The following is an 18,161-nucleotide window of genomic DNA, read 5'->3' as shown; positions in this document are numbered from 1 at the left end:
GACAAGCAACAGTTTAAGTTTGGTGTTGTGATGAGCAGATATTTTATACGCTTTTTGGGGGTAATTTCATGTAGATTTTAGCATGTTTTAATTAGTTTTTAGTTAAATATTATTAGTTTTTAAGCAAAAATCATATTTCTGGACTTTACTATGAGTGTGTGTATTTTTCTGTGATTTCAGGTATTTTCTGGCTGAAATTGAGGGAGCTGAGCAAAAATCTGACTTAGGCTGAAAAAGGACTGCTGATGCTGTTGGATCCTGACCTCCCTGCACTCGAAATGGATTTTTTGGAGCTACAGGAGTCCAATTGGCGCGCTCTCAACGGCGTTGGAAAGTAGACATCCAGGGCTTTCCAGCAATATATAATAGTTCATACTTTGCGCGAGGATAAACGACGTAACTTGGCGTTAAACGCCAAGTTCATGCTGCTGTCTGGAGTTAAACGCCAGAAAAACGTCATGATCCGGAGTTGAACGCCCAAAACACGTCATAATCTGAAGTTTGACGCCAAGAAAGGCCTTTACACGTGGAAAGCTTTAGTCTCAGCCCCAGCACACACCAAGTGGGCCCCAGAAGTGGATTTCTGCACCAATTATCTTAGTTTATTCATTTTTCTGTAAACCTAGGTTACTAGTTTACTATTTAAACAACTTTTACAGACATTCCTTGTACCTCATGACATTTTCAGATCTGAATTACATACTTTGTGACGGCATGAGTCTCTAAACTCCATTGTTGGGGGTGAGGAGCTCTGCAGCGTCTCGATGATTTAATACAATTCCTTTGTTTTCCATTCAAACACGCTTGTTCTTATCTAAGATGTTTATTCGCGCTTAATTGTGAAGAAGGTGATGATCCGTGACACTCGTCACCTTCCTCAATCTATGAACGTGTGCCTGACAACCACCTCCGTTCTACATTAGACTGAATGAATATCTCTTAGATTCCCCAACAGAATCTTCGTGGTATAGGCCGGATTGATGGCGGCATTCATGAGGATCTGGAAAATTTAAACCTTGTCTGTGGTATTCCGAGTAGGATTCTGGGATTGAATGACTGTGACGTGCTTCAAACTCCTGAGGGCTGGGCGTTAGTGACAGACGCAAAAGAATCAATGGATTCTATTCCAACCTGATTGAGAACCGACAGATGATTAGCCGTGCTGTGACAGAGCATAGGAACGTTTTCACTGAGAGGATGGGAGGTAGCCATTGACAACGGTGATACCCTACATAGAGCTTGCCATGGACGGACCTTGCGTGTGTTGAAGGATTTCAAGGAAGAGTTGAAGTTCAGAGGACAAAGCATCTCCAAAACTCCAACATATTTCTCATCACTGCACAACAAGTAACACTTTTATTCTTTATTATTCCAACTTACAATTTTAAATAGTTTGGCCTCTTACAAGTAAAATCCAAATAACCTTGTTGACATCCTAACTAAGATTAATAAAATAAATATTGATTGCTTCAAACCAATAATCTCCGTGGGATCGACCCTTACTCACGTAAGGTATTACTTGGACGACCCAGTGCACTTGCTGGTTAGTTGAACGGAATTGTGAAAAGAAAGTAATCAGTTAGTTGAATTAGTTCTCTTTGGCACATGCCAAAGAGTCATTAATTAAGGATCACAATTTCGTCCACCAACCGGCTAGGTGACCGGTTCTCTGTTAACCCAGTTGAACCGGCTGGTCTGGTTTGATTTTCAGAACCATGAAGCAGAAATTCAGAAGACAAAGCATCTCCAAAACTCCAACCCATTCTCCATTACTGCATAACAAGTAATTATTTAATGTTCTTTTATTTTTCGCAATTAAAACTAAGAACCCTATTGATATCTTGACTAAGAATAATAAGATAACCATAGCTTGCTTCAAGCTGGCAATCTCCGTGGGATCGACTCTTACTCACGTAAGGTATTACTTGGACGACCCAGTGCACTTGCTGGTTAGTTGTGCGGAATTACAAAGTGTGATTGTAATTTTCGTGCACCAATATCTAATCTTAATATCAATGTATATATCTAATGTTAGTATTTTTATCTGATTCAAGATGAATTATTCCTTGTCCCGTCGGTCTGAGATGTTAATTTATATATCTGTTGGAATTGTTTGGCTACTGTTTTATTCCAGGTTCATAGTGAATGGAATCAGGGTATTTATCAAGGCATTAAGAACTCCAAAAAACTCAATGAACCAAAATTAATACACTAGATGAATCGAAAAATTGCATATACCAATATAGCAGAAAGCTTTCTGAACACTGAACTGAAACATGTACTCATGGTAAAACAACTCTATAGTGATGAGTGAACGAAACATAATCCAGAATAAAAAATCAAAATAAAACAGCTTTCTGAACACCGAACCGAAACACGTACTCATGGTGAAACAATTGTATAGTACTTAGTGAAACATAATCCATTATACAAAATCAAATTCGGAACATCTCTGTCTACAATTTAGATATTATCAATTCAATTTAATTCAATTTAGATTCAAAAACACCTACGTTCATTGAATTCGATTCAAATAAAATTAACAATTGTATTCCATTCAATTCGATTCAAAATTAAATAATCCTACCCTCATCAGCATGATTCGTTTCAGAAGGATAAACCAAATCGTTCTCATTCAACTTATTTGAAGTTGAATCATTCATTATTTCGATTCAGAAGTGAAGATCGAAGAAGAAAACGAAGAAGAAGAAGAACGATAGAACTTATTACGTTGAATTCAATGCAGATCAATAATGAAGAATGCGAGCAGAGAAGAAGAAAAAGAACAATAAAGAAAATGTGAACAGAGGAGAACGACAAAGCTTATTACGTTGAAGAAGAAGAAGAAGAAGAAGAAGAACGAAAATGCGAAAAGAAAGCAAGATTTAGGTTGCAGTAGAAGATTTATGTTGAGCAAAAGTTTACGTTGAGAAAAGGTTTATCACGTAGCAGAAGATTTACATTATATGAGGCGCGTGTATGACAAACAAGTAAGAGAGTAGAAAAAACGCGTCTGAAAGATATTACTTGGATAGCTTGGATGAAAAAATTACATAGATATAAAATTTTTCTGTTTTACTTTATACTAAATACGTTACTAATAAATAAATAGATAATACTCTTAATCAAGTAAAAAATAATAAGATACATCCTCACCAAAACAAATAAATACTCGATCTCGGTCAATTATGTCACAACTCACTCCGTTCAAATTTATGTGAATTGTTTCAAAATTTCACCACAAAGTGTGCATGATTGGCTTCTCATTATAGATTCCGTTGAACTTGCGCAGATATTAAAGTCATCAGGTGGACATTGGACACAGTAGATCAAATTATTCAGATGAACAAAGAAATAATTTGATATACATCATGAATGTTATCATTAGAAAACGACAACACCGAGCTATCTAGCTAGCTGGTGGTGCGAAACAACCAAGTTTCTCAATTATTAATTTCTATGATCAAAAGCTTCAGCAACTGACCAATTTTCTGCATGGGTGCAACCAATCCATGCATCATTGAGTTCGGACCTTTATTACCCACAACCTTTAATTCTTATATTTGTTTTGTATTTGAATTAATACTAATTATTATTCTTTTATTGAAAATATTGAGTAATGTTATGTAATCAAAAATCGTAAATAATAAATAAAAATATATACTAACAATTTTTTTATTTATAAAAGAGTGGAAATCACTTTTTTAATTAATTGACACATTAATTTTTTCATAAATGTTTTTTTATTTAATTACACTAAAAAATCAATTCAAATTTTATGAGAATTAAATTCCAAGATCTCTTCCTCATTATTAGCTTTTGACATCCACAATTATACCATCTTTATTTCAAATAAAAGTTTTATACTTTTATATCATTAACCCTAAAAAATATTTATAAATTACCACAACACATTTTATAAAAAAATCCAAAATTTTCATTTATTAGTCTCAATTTATTGAAAAATTAGAAAAATAAAAAAGTTGTTGGTTTATGTTACGGATCTGGCCCACGGATCCTACGCTCGGAATGGTCCTCGAATCCGGTTACCCAGGTCCGACCCGCTTCGCCCTTCTAGAAGGCCCGGAACCGGCCCGCTAGAGCTCCTAACTAACTTTCGAATTCAAACGTCTCTCTTATCTTAGCCAAACAAGATAAGATAAGATAGCTACCATCACCTATAAATAGAGGACTCAGATCCCTCCAGGTATTCACTCACTCCTCACACCTTCTACCTCTTAGATCCATTCTGACTTGAGCGTCGGAGTGCCTTTGCAGGTACCTCCCCCCATTGCTCCAGTCGAATAATCCGGCATCCGCCTCGACCCGCTAGTTCCCGATCTATCCCTCAACCTGTACTGGAGGCATCCAGTACATTGGCGCCGTCTGTGGGGAACTTACGCCGGTTTAGTCGGAATGGCGGACCAACTCGAAGAGCATTCCATAAGTCGCCAAGATAACTCCCGAACACGAAACCCTACTCCTGAAAACCAAGAAGCCATACTCCAAAGAAGGATAGCAAGCACTGTCCATAACAAAGAAAACAACCCCGCCAAGACTCGGAACCCCGGGAATTCGGAAGACAAGTCAGCGCAAATAATCTGAGAACTCTGCCACAGAGTGCAGGAATTTGAAGGTCGGATCGCCAACAAAGAAAGGCACAATGCCAAACACGGAAGTCACGCAACCTCCAGATCCAAGTACCGCCACGGCAGATCGCCAGAACGGCGACACGCCAAAAGACATGATAGAAGCACCTCACGTAACAGATCTCCAGAACGAAGACACAGCAAAAGATACGACCGCAGCATATCTCGCGATCCCGACCACACTGACGATGACTGATGATACCGAGAAACCAAACGCACAAGAAACGACCATGTGATAATAGGAGCTACCCCCTTCACAGAAAGAATTTTGAAAGCAAAGCTCCCTAAAGGATTTGATAAACCCACGGACATGAAATACGACGGAACCAAAGACCCCCAGGAACACCTAACAGCCTTCGAAGCCAGAATGAACCTAGAAGGCGCCACCGACGCCGTCCGATGCAGAGCCTTCCCGGTGACCTTGTCCGGACCAGCAATCAAATGGTTCAATGCCCTCCCCAATGAATCCATAAGCAGCTTTCGCGACATATCGCGAAGGTTCATGGCCCAATTCACCACCAGAATCACCAAAGCCAAACACCCCATCAGCTTATTAGGGGTCACACAAAGGCATGATGAATCCACAAGAAAGTATCTCGACCGATTCAACGACGAATGCCTAACAATCGACGGGCTCACAGACTCGGTCGCAAGTCTCTGCCTTACGAACGGACTCATGAACAAAGACTTCCGCAAACACCTTACCACCAAACCAGTATGGTCCATGCACGAGATCCAAAACGTCGCCAAAGATTATATAAACGACGAAGAGGTCAGCCAGGTCATCGCCGCCAACAAACGGCAACACAACAACGCCCAACACGGCAACCCGACTCCTCAGCACAACCCACCCAGAGAAGGCCTAAGAGAACACCCCAAACTAACAAACACAAACTGACCACCCAGGATCGGCAAATTCTCTAATTACACACCTCTAACGGCCCCAATTACCGAGATATACCACCAGATAGCAGATCGAGGCATCATCCCAAAAGCCAGGCAACTCAAAGAAAGAACAGGCGGCAACAAAACCCTTTACTGCGACTACCACCGAGGTTACGGGCACAGGACACAAGACTGTTTCGACCTCAAAGACGCACTCGAACAAGCCATAAGAGACGGCAAGCTCCCAGAGTTCGCCAAAATCATCAGAGAACCAAGACGCGCAGAAAGGGACAAGTCAGCTGAAAGAGAAGGACGCAACCCGAGAACACAAAGACAACCTCCCAAGGAAAGCCTAGAAGACGACCCAACCATAATAGTAAACGTTATCACAGGCAAAGACATATCAGGCAAATCAAAATCGATGTTAAAAAAGGACCTCAAGGTCTTGGCCGTCAGAAATCAAGCCCCATCTACCACTCCCGACCAAACGATAAACTTCCTACCCGAGGACTGCCAACACGGCACCTCGGCCGAATATGCACCCTTTGTCATCTCGGCAAGAATCGGAATGGGACTAGTTCGACGGATACTGGTGGACACCGGTGCAGACTCCAACATCCTCTTCCGAGGAGCTTTTGACAAGCTCAGACTCCGCAACGAAAATCTCCAAACATACCGCAATGGCGTTACAGGACTTGGAGACAACTTCCTCAAACTAGACGGCTCTATAACCCTACCTCTCACCATAGGGACAGGCGACCAAAGGAAGACAATTCTGTCCGAATTTGTGGTCCTTAAAGATTCCACCGCCTACAACGTCATCCTTGGAAGGAAAACGATCAATGACTTCTCCGCCATCATTTTTACCAAATATCTCCTTATGAAATTCATAGCGGACGACGGCTCCAAAGCCACTATTCACGGAGACCGCGAGGTCCCAGCAGAATGTGACAACACCAGTCTAGCTTTGCGAAAGAAGTCTCGCGACGCGGCTGGGATATTCCTAGCCGACTTGGACACACGACAAGACGGCCAGCCCAGACCAGAATCAGAAGGTGACATGGAAAAACTACAAATAGGACGAACCAAAGACAAATACACTTTTATCAACAGGAACCTCCCATACAACTTTAAAGAAAACCTTTCTCAATTTCTGAAACAAAACAGAGACCTATTCGCTTTCACACCAGCCGACATGCCCGGGATAGACCCCGACCTAATGTCCCACTGACTAGCCGTAGATCCCAAAGCCAAGCCCGTGGCACAAAGAAGACGAAAGATGTCCCAGGACCAGGCAGCCGAGGTCAGGAGAGAAGTAAAAGCCCTACTCGAGGCAAACTTCATCAGAGAACTACCATACACGACGTGGTTGGCAAACGTTGTATTAGTAAAGAAGTCCAACGGGAAATGGCGAATGTGCGTCGATTATACGGACCTTAATAAAGCTTGTCCAAAAGACGCCTTCTCCCTACCCAACATCGATGGACTGCTAGACACCGCATCCGGCCATCGATACCTGAGCTTCATGGATGCATACTCCGGCTATAATCAAATACCGATGCACCGACCCGACGAGGAAAAAACAGCGTTTATCACCCCCGACGGAACATACTGCTACATGGTCATGCCTTTCGGCCTAAAGAACGCCGGAGCAACCTACCAAAGGCTCGTCAATAAGATAATTCAAAACCTGTCCGGAACCAAATTAGAAGTCTACATAGACGATATGCTCGCGAAAACCGAATCCGGCGAACAACTCATCAACGACCTCAGGCTCATAATGAACACCCTACGAAAGCATCGGATGCGACTCAACCCGACAAAATGCGCCTTCAGAATGGAGGCAGGAAAATTCCTCGGCTTCATGATCACGCAACGCGGGGTCAAAGCTAACCCAGAGAAATGTCGCGCCATCCTCGACATGACAAGCCCAAAAAACCTCAACGACATCCAAAAGCTCACTGGCTGGCTCACAGCGCTATCCCGCTTCCTCGGAGCATCGGCACAAAAAGCAATCCCCTTCTTTAAACTAATGAAGAAAGGAGCCCCCTTCAAATGGGAAGCAGAATGCGAAGAAGCCTTCCAACACTTCAAAAGAGTCCTAGTGGAACCACCAGTCCTCGCCAAACCTCAAACAGGGGAGACCCTCTACCTATACCTCTCCATAACAGAAGAGGCACTCGCAGCAGCACTCATCTGCGAAAACAAGCAGAAAGAACAAAGACCCATATACTTCATAAGCAAGGTCCTACAAGATGCAGAAACCCGCTACTCACGCCTAGAAAAACTCGCGTTCGCGCTCCTCACGGCCTCCCAGCGCTTAAGACAATACTTTCAGGCCCATCCCGTGACGGTCCGGACCGACCAAGTAGTCAAACAGGTACTACAAAAGCCCGACCTCGCAGGAAGAATGCTAGCATGGTCCATTGAGCTGTCCCAATTCCAAATCAAGTTTGAACCCCGAAACGCAATCAAAGCACAAGCCATGGCCGACTTCATCGCCGAAATGACTTCGGAAAACACCACTCCCGAGTCATGGAAGCTGCACGTCGACGGCTCATCAAACGTCACTACTGGAGGTGCCGGGGTCATACTTGAAAGCCAAAATGGGGTCGTAATCGAACAGTCAGTACGATACGAATTCCCAGTTTCTAACAATCAAGCAAAATATGAGGCCCTCCTGGCAGGCCTAGCCCTAGCCAAGGACGTCGGAGCGAAAGTCTTGGAAGTAAGCACTGATTCACAGGTAGTCAGCTCCCAAATCAACGGAGACTACAAAACACGCGACCCTTTACTTCAACAATACCTCGCCAAGGTAAACGAACTGAAAGAAGGGTTCAATCACATTACCATACGGCACGTTCCCAGAGAACGAAATACCAGAGCAGATCTCCTCTCCAAGCTAGCCAGCACCAAACCAGGACACGGCAACAAATCGCTAATTCAGGAAGTCGTTAAATCACTGTCCATATCCACAACAGCTAACACTTGCCTAACGCTCTCTAGACAAGGATCATGGACCTACCCCATCCTACAATACCTCCTCGACGAAACCCTACCTAAAGACCCCAAAGAAGAGAAACGAACGAAAAGAGAAGCCGCCAATTACACGGTTGTCGCAGGACAACTATACAAACGCGGACTCTCGCAACCCCTTCTCAAATGCGTCGAACCCGAAGACACGGAGTACATACTCCGCGAAATCCACGAAGGATGCTGCGGCCACCACGTCGGAGGTAAAACCCTCGCCCAGAAAATCATCCGAGCCGGCTACTTCTGGCCCACGGTTATCCGGGACTCCATGAAGCTAGTAAAAAATTGCGATAAATGCCAAAGGCACGCCAACATCCATCAGGCCGCCCCGCACCAGCTCAGCATCATATCAGGAGAACGGCCATTCGGCACCTGGGGAATCGACCTTGTCGGACCCTTTCCTACGGCACCCTGCCAACTCTGATATCTCATCGTCGCCATAGATTACTACACTAAGTGGATCGAGGCCAAGCCCCTGGCCTCCATCACGGCAACCCAATGCCGAAAATTCCTCTGGCGACAGATCATCACCCGATTCGGGATCCCTGAGATCGTTATCTCGGATAACGAAACCCAATTTGCTGACAAAAAGTTCAGAGAATTCCTAGAAGGACTACGCATATCCCACCGTTTCAACTCGGTAGAACACCCCCAAACAAACGGACAGGTGGAATCCGCAAACAAAATAATCGTCAAAGGACTCATGAAACGGCTCGACGAAGCCAAAGGACTTTGGGCCGACGAACTCGGTTCGGTCCTATGGTCATACCGAACTACACCTCAAATGACCACAGGGGAGACACCTTTCCGATTAACATACGGTATAGAAACCATCATCCTAGTGGAGATAGGAGACCCGAGCCCCAGAAAAACGGTCGGAGGGAACGACGAGGAAGCGGAACGCGACCTCATCGACGAAGAAAGAAGCATAGCTCATATCAGAGAACTAGCCCTAAAACAAAAATCAGCTTAAGGTACAACCACGGCGTCATCAAACGAGAATTTGCACCCGATGACCTCGTCCTACGACGAAACGACATCGGAGCCCCGACCCCATGGGAAGGGAAACTCACCCCCAATTGGGAAGGACCATACAGAATCAAAGCCATCATCGGGAGGGGAGCATACAAACTTGAACGACTCAACGGCGACGAAGTCCCGAGAACATGGAACGCCACCAACTTACGACGCTACTACACTTAGACCGACCTCATTAGGTCATCCCTTATCTTTCTAATGTTTTTTGGTTTTTACTCATTTCCCTTCTATCACGCTACACTTATTTCCCCTTTTTAGAATATTTTAATCACGGGTACTCTTTCCCGCCAGAAACGGAGGGTTTTAACGAGGCCCAAGAAAATTCCATTGTGTTTTTTCCTTTTCTTTTCCCCAAAACGGAATAAAGACACGGCCGCGACACCGAGAACTGATCACCCTCGAGGCCTAACAAATGGATATCCCTAAAATACTAACGGCTTACCGAAGGTCCTAAAGTCACAACGGCTTAAACACATAATGGCTCAAAATAAAAAAAGAGCAAACGACCACACGAGTCATCAAAAGCAAAATGTAAACGGCCACAAAAGGCACAAACCAAAGTTCAAAAACATACGGCCCACGGCCAACCAAATATCCAAAATAAACAAAACAAATAAAGATAACAAAGAAAGCTACTCGAGGTCCACAATTCGGCCATCACGGACGGTTTTGAAAGCCCCCATCACGGACACGTCTACATCCGGGGCCAAAACCAAAGCCTGAGCCCTCATCGTTTCCTCGGTAGCCGCAATCGCACTCTTCGCATCAGCCAACAGCTCTGCCTTATCCTTTTTTAGAGCAGCAACTTCGGCCTTCAAATCTTTCACCTCACCGAGAAGCACAGCAGCCTGAGAACCCGCATCGGAAGCCCGCTGCCTCTCCACACTCAGCTGCGAAAGAAGCAAAGTCTCGACCTCAGAAAGACGGAGGATCTCCGCCCCGACCTCCTCGAAAGACTTCACCGCCTTCTCCCTCGCTACCTCGGTAGATTTAAGCTGCTCTTTCAACTTGGTCACATCAGCTTGGGAGTGGCGAAGATTCTTATCCAACAAACCGACCTGAGCCATCTCGGGCTCGGCCTTCCGAACAATAACGGCAGACCGGAGAAGGGCACGATACACCGACTTGGCTTGAAAAGAGACATCACATTCATCGAAAAATGGCTCTGTGCCAGGCATCAAGTACTGATCTATGAACCCCGAAGCATCAAAACGACGGTCCATCACAGTAGGAACAGCACCCTCTTCCCCCAAGGTCTCACTACTAAGCTCCTCAGTCCTCTTCCTCTTCCGAGAAGCCTCAGCAGTCGAAACCACAACGACCTCATCCTCAAGCAAATTCACAGGAACGGGAGGATCCTGGGTACCAACCCCAACCCCAGCCGAAACCACTTTCTGAGAAACAGCTTGGAAACCCACGGCAGGATTAGAGACAGGGGTAGCAGGAGATGCCAACGACCCCTCCTCCCGATCCATCGCAGCCTCGCCAGAGAAGTCAAACCACCAGCCATCTCAACTGAAAGGAAACAAAAACAAAAATACAAGTTACAAAGCCGGAAAGAAGACACAAAGAGAAACAAAATAATAAAAACACACCAATATACGTCCGACAAGCCACAGGGTCCCCCATGACGTCCCGAGGATTCAACGGACGATCCCCAAACAAATGCCAAAGAACACTAGCGACGTCCTTATCCTCCGGAGACAAACCATCATACGTGACCTTGGTTAAGACCGACGGCCCGGCACCAAAATTCCAGTAAGTCAGAAACCGACGCTCGCCTTCTAACGTCAACCAAAAAGGACGATGCCCCTGAACGGGGCGCACTTTAAAGTATTCTCTCTTAAAACTGTGGAAAGAATCTTCAAACAAATCGAATATACGACGATGAGGTTGAGCCCGGAAAGACATATATCCTTTCTTATGCTTCCCTTCCTTAGTCGGAAGAGTACATAGGAAAAGAAAAAGGAAAACAGGCACGGAGACCGGAAGATCAAGATATTGACACACAAGCTCAAAGGACCGAACAGCCGCCCAACTGTTCGGATGAAGTTGCGACGGTGCCACGGAACACTGACTCAGCAACTCCTGAACAAACGGGGAAAAGGGGAGGCGCACACCGAGTCGAGTAAACATCGATTCGTAAACCCACATCTAGTCCGGCACGGTCGGCGAATTGAGATTCAGATAACAAACTCGCTCGTCCTCATCAGGGAGGACAAGCTCATACTGCCACTCCACATCACTGCCACCACACACCGCCCCTTGATCACGGAGCCTTTGGAGATCGGCCTCTGTCATCCACGACGGAACACCCCACACATCGCTAGTCACCCAAGCATAGCGAGCGGGGACACCCCTGGAAGGGGCTATCAGAGTACCCACACCCTCGCTCCTCCGACAATGCATACCTAAAACAGGGAGGAGCACCACCATCACCCTACTAACCCTATGCAGAAGGGGAAAAAGACAACCAAAAACCAATCCACTACCCACTATCAAAAGCGACGGTGCTCAACCCCTCCAAAACGCAAAATACCACCATCACCCAAAAACACAGCACAAACAACACAGACAGTAGTAACAACGCATGGCAAAAATTAGAACAACAAGACACCATCAAATAGGAAAAAGAAGAAACAGGAGGACACTAACCTGACAATGCAGAAAACAAGAAAAAATGCTGCAGTAGGGAAGCAAAAATCCAACCCCGAGGAAACACCAGAACACAGCAGAGAGAAGGAGAATATTCTTCAGAGGAAAGAACAGAAGAAAAATGAGAATGAACGAGGGAAGTAAGAAGGAAAGGCAAAACGGTTTCAAAAGGGGGCAGAAAGACACAAATAACCCTGGACAACAAAAAGGCGTGTAAGGGCAATAAAGGAAAGACACCGAAAAAACGTCCCCTCGCAATAAATGACCCCCCTGAAAAAAGAAACCAATAAAGCACGCCTCGTAAAACGCAACAAGCGCATTGGACACAGAAGAGTCGCGTCAGACCAAAATGGCCAGGTGAATCTTCGGCATAACCATAAAACCAGGGCCGACACACCGACTCCCCCTTAAAAGAATCAAACGACCACCCAATAGGCCCCCAGGCCAAGACCGCATCTCTCGACGACAAACCGACCTAGCTCACGGTCAAAATCGCATCTCCCAGCGACAGACCAACCTCACTCGCTCTTCCGCTACAGGGGCAACTGTTACAAATCCAGCCCACGGATCCTACGCTCGGAATGGTCCTCGAACCCGGTTACCCGGGTCCGACCCGCTTCGCCCTTCTTGAAGGCTCGGAACCGGCCCGCTAGAGCTCCTAACCAACTTTCGAATTTAAACGTCTCCCTTATCTTAGCCAAACAAGATAAGATAAGATAGCTACCATCACCTATAAATAGAGGACTCAGATCTCTTCAGGTATTCACTCACTCCTCACACCTTCTACCTCTTAGATCCATTCTGACTTGAGCGTCGGAGTGTCTTTGCATGTACCTCCCCCCATTGCTCCAGTCGAATAATCCGGCATCCACCTCGACCCGCTAGTTCCCGATCCATCCCTCAACCTATACTGGAGGCATCCAGTACGGTTTATAACCTGCAAAATAAAAAAAAATAATAATAACCAATCAATTTCAATTAAATCAATTTCAGTTCATGGATTATGAATATTATATGTTTGAAGTTATGGATATTATACATATAAAATTATGAATGTTAAATTAAAAATATTTTAATAATTTTACTATATAACTCATATTTTTGTATATAGATTATATATTATAAAATAAAAAATAAAAATAAAATATGAAAGAAAATTATGAAATAAATTATTAGATGTAATTATTATTTAACTAATCAGATTAAAATCAATACATAAATATACATATGATATGAATATCAACTAAAAAATATTAAAATAATTTGACATTATAATCTATTGACACACATGTAAGATAATTCGAAAAATTTATATCTTAAAATTAGATAATTTATAAAAATTCATCAATTATGAACCTTATATGTATAAAAAATATGAATGTTATAAGTAGAAATTATGAATATTATTTATGTAAAATTATAGATATTAATATAATTTCAATTATTGCTATTAATACAATTACTGCATATCTTATTCAATTATTATTATTTGTTAAGGTGAAAAAATGAGAAGCGTGAGAAGAAAAATAATAAATGTGTATGTTATAATTAAAAAAGTTAATAAAAATAAATTTTAAATTATTTTTAACTAATTTTTTTATTATCAAATATTTTTAAAAATATTAACTTCTTTTATATATATATATATATATATATATATATATAACATCTGTTCTAAAGATACTAAAAATATTATAAAAAATATTTTATTAAAAATATTATAAAATATTTTTTTATATTTTTAATATATTAAATACATCTAAAATTTAAAAGGTTTTTATTGTACTTTCAAAATATGTCTTTAAAGTACGAAAATAATAGCTAATTCATTATATATATATATATATATATATATATATATAGAACCCCATGTACATTTAATTCCTAGATCCCACAGTTGCCCCCAATTATTTCGGATGGAAAGCTCAACAACGATTCCTTTCTTATCGTTCTGTTCATATATATTTATTATTTATTTATTATTAATATCTTTTTATTTCAAGAAAACAAGAAAAGTAAGAAATAATGAAAGAAGGAAGGTTTGGGTAAAGAAATATTTCTATTCGTGCATGTATGGCTCCCACTGCAGGTACAGTTTCACGTGCCCATTGGGCCACATCCACTGAATTCCAGTCAGGCTTGCACGGTTCCCTTTTCTTTTCATTGGTTCCTTTTCTTAGCCTTCACATTTTTCACTTAAATGAACCAGAGTAAACAAAACAATGTTACATGAATTCTCATCTTTTACCAGCAAATTTGACTAAAAAAAAAAATCTTTTTTATTGTACGTACATCTTGTAAACTAGCCATATCCAAATCTCTGACATAATTAGTATACTATAAATTAAACCCATTCAAACGCCACCTATAGCCTCATAAAAATTTTTGTTCTTGCCAAAACCTCATTCTAATCATGTATGGAGATAAGGTTTAAAAATTGGACCTTAAATAAATTTTATCTGATATATCAATTTAGCCTCTAAATTTTAAATGTGTTTAATTCAGTCTTTTAATTTTGTAATTATTGAATTAAATTAATTATTTGTAGCGATCTAATTAACAAAAATACTTATGTATATTATTAATTATCATGGTAACAATTAATAATTAACTAATTGATAAGAAACAAAACGACCGGCAAAAAAATAGCAAAATCAATAAGAAAGATATTTGAAGGATTTTTTTATTAGACTTTTAAAGAATTTGTCTTTGCTGAAAATTCAGACTAAAGAGACAAAATTAAAAAAACTAACATTAAAAATTATCATAAATTGGATCCTTCAATTTCTTTGTATAACAAGTAATCAAATCACTCACCTCATTTATATACATAAAAAAATGTGTATAAAGAAAATACAAAAATTCATTCATCTAAAAAGTATTCAAATTTTCTCATAAACAGTATTTAAATATGCTCCTAACAGTTTAATCTTAATATAGGCCAAATCTTCTTAGAACAAAATTATGAAATTTGAAATTAAATAAAAGATATGACTTCAAAATTAATTCAATTAATTTAAATCATATTTAAACTTATCAAATCAAATCATATTTAATTTAAATTTAAACTCTTAAAAATATGATAATCAATTTAAATTAAATTTGTTCATATTAGATTAGCTCAGATTTAATTTAAATTTTAAACTTCTCAAAATACTACTAAATAAATCAAATCTTTTGACAAAACTTAACAACAAATCAAAACGAAATATAGACTAAATAAATTTAAAATTAATGTCAGACTTGTCGTGCCTCCCAATAAACTTAAAAAAAAAACTCTTGAGATTCTTGTTGTCCTAACTTGGTTCAATAGACTTTGTCTTTTCTTCCATAATTTACAATTGATGTATTTCTTTTAAGTACGAGGGTTGCCAACTTTTTAAAGCTCTCCTTGAGCTTCTTTTTACATCCTTTAGTGATGGAAACTTTCAGTAGGGGTGACAAACAGGCCAAAATTCGTCGAACCAGTTTGCATAACTCGCTAAAAAAGATAAAACGGGCTAAAAATTTGAGGCCGCTATAATAGAAAAGTCAGCCTAACCCGTACCGCCTATAAATTTGAAATGTTACTTTTGTGTTTGTATTTAGAATGTTTGTTCATTTTACTTTAAGTTATAACTTGGACTATGTGTGATTGATTAGAGATTGAACAATGTTTAATTATACGTTTTGAATAATGTTTATTTTGCTTTGGACAATGTTGGTTTCATTATTTTGTTTCAAAAAAATTAGTTGAGACTATGTTTATTAGATATTTAGAATTATTAAAATTTTAGTATTTGTGAATTTAGAAAGGTTTTAATTACTTTGTCAGTCCTTATAGTTTTATTGAATTTTCAATTAGGTCCCTATACTTCTTTTTTCTTTTCAATTGACTCCTTATATCATATCAGATTTTATAATTAAGTCCCTGCCATGACAAAAATACTAGAACTAACGGAATATTCTGTTAAACCAAACAAATATGTCTAATACTTGATTGAATATTTTGTATAGTTTAACAGAATATTCTATCAATTTCAATATTTTTGTCATGACAAATACTTAGTTACAAAATCTAATATGGTATAGGGACTCAATTGAAAAGAAAAAAGGTATATGGACCTAATTAAAAATTCGGTAAAATTATAGGAACCGACAGGATAATTAAACCATTTAGAAATTATAATTATTTTTATGTCTTTAGAAATTATAAGTTTTTTGAAATATTTGTGAAATTTTATATGTTTAATATTTAACTGTTTAATAATTTGAGAGAGAGAGAGAGAGAGAGAGAGAGAGAGAGAGAGATGGGTTTAGCCCGCTAGCCCGTCAATCTGCTATTAAGTGGGGTGGAGAGGACTAGGTTGTCAATTGGCGGATTTTGGCAAGACGGGCCAGAAAGAAGTGTAAAATTTCTATTTTGTCCCTTTGTCTTTAGATATCCATATTATCTTTCCGAGCATGTATCATTTCATTCTTCCTCAAAAAGATTAGTCCTCAAATCTCTATCCATATCAAAAGAAGAAATATTAGAAATATTGAAAGTAGTTGAAATATTATACACACCTGATGGATCAATCTTGTAGGCATTATCATTGATTTTCTCTATAACTTGAAATGGACCATCTCCTCTAGTATCAAGTTTAGACTTCCTTTGTTTGAGTAGGAAATCTTTCCTTCCTCAAATGATTCCGAACCTAATCTCTTAATTCAAAGACTATATGCTTTCGACCCTTATTTACCCTTTCAGTCATGGTATTGTTCTTCCTTTCATTCATGTCATCACAAGCATTCTCATATATTGCTTTAACCTTTTCAGTGTTGCTCTCTCCATCTAAACTAACAAGATCACTCAAAAGTAAAGGCGTTAAATCCAAAATAGTCAAAGAGTTAAAATCATATACAATTTCGAAAGGAGAATAACCAGCTGAAGGATGCATAAAATGATTATAAGCAAACTCAATAAATGACAAGCAGTCCTCCCAAGTCTTTAAATTATTCCCTACCACAATAAGCAATAACATTTCTAATGTCTTATTAATCATCTCAGTTTGTCCATGAGGTTGTGAGTGACAAGTAGTAAAATATAACAACTTAGTCTCTAACTTATCCCATAAGACCCTCTAAAAATGGCTAAAAAACTCAGCATTATGATCAAATACAATAGACCTAAAGACACCATGCAAACGAACAACTTCTTTAAAAAATAAATCAGCAATGTGTGTGGCATGATCAGTTTTATAAGATGAAATAAAATGTGTTATTTTACTAAATCTATACAAAACAACAAAGATGTTATCTTTATCTTTCTTAGTCCTAGATAATCCAAGCATAAAATTCATAGAAATATCAAAAAAGAATGAGTACGAATAAACAAAGGAATATGCAACATATGTGGTAAGAATTTAAATTGGTTTGCATATATGCAACAAATATAGAACAAATTTTTTTTAACATCTTTATATATGTGGGACCAATAAAAATACTCAGTAAAAACATTTAAATTCTTTTGAACTCCAATGTTATCCATTAGACTATGTGATTCATTAACAAGCAATTTTTTAAAGTAGGCACACAAATCTTATGTTCTCTAAAAAGAAAATCATCATGCTTATAGAATTTGTTATTTGCACCATTCTCATATATAGCATATAGAGAGACAAAATTAGAATCAGTTACATACAAATCCTTTATAACCTCAAAACCTAACAACTTAAAAATAAGGGTAGTGATTAAGGAACACCTCCTGAATAATGCATCACCAACCACATTCTTAATACCTTCCTTATCGACAATCACATTTTAAAAAAATTCAAGAAATTCTACCTACTTTACATGTCTGTTATTAAATTTTCTTTGATTTTTAAGTGCTTTAAAGATTTATTGTCAGTATGCACCACAAATTCCTAGGCAGCAAGT

General features: G+C 39.8%; 1 protein-coding gene across 1 annotated transcript; it reads left to right on the top strand.

Moving 5' to 3' along the window:
- Positions 1 to 4,959: 4,959 nt before the first annotated feature.
- Positions 4,960 to 6,765, top strand: LOC130966163 (uncharacterized). The gene is made up of 2 exons (XM_057890933.1): positions 4,960 to 5,450; positions 5,556 to 6,765. Exons 1-2 carry the CDS (start codon positions 4,960 to 4,962, stop codon positions 6,763 to 6,765), a joined length of 1,701 nt encoding a protein of 566 aa, XP_057746916.1.
- The last annotated feature ends 11,396 nt before the right edge of the window (positions 6,766 to 18,161 follow it).

The sequence above is a fragment of the Arachis stenosperma genome, chromosome 3, assembly GCF_014773155.1.
Source record: "Arachis stenosperma cultivar V10309 chromosome 3, arast.V10309.gnm1.PFL2, whole genome shotgun sequence".
Lineage (NCBI taxonomy): Eukaryota > Viridiplantae > Streptophyta > Magnoliopsida > Fabales > Fabaceae > Arachis > Arachis stenosperma.
Note: the sequence above shows the minus strand (reverse complement) of the source record. Positions and strands in the feature narration are given on the sequence as shown.

What these genes read in the sequence shown, in the direction of transcription:
- LOC130966163 (XM_057890933.1), top strand. Translation starts at nt 4,960, where the DNA reads ATGAAATACGACGGAACCAAAGACCCCCAGGAACACCTAACAGCCTTC. An exon ending in GTCATCGCCGCCAACAAACG is followed by an intron (nt 5,451 to 5,555) that starts GCAACACAACAA and finishes CTGACCACCCAG; the next exon opens with GATCGGCAAATTCTCTAATT.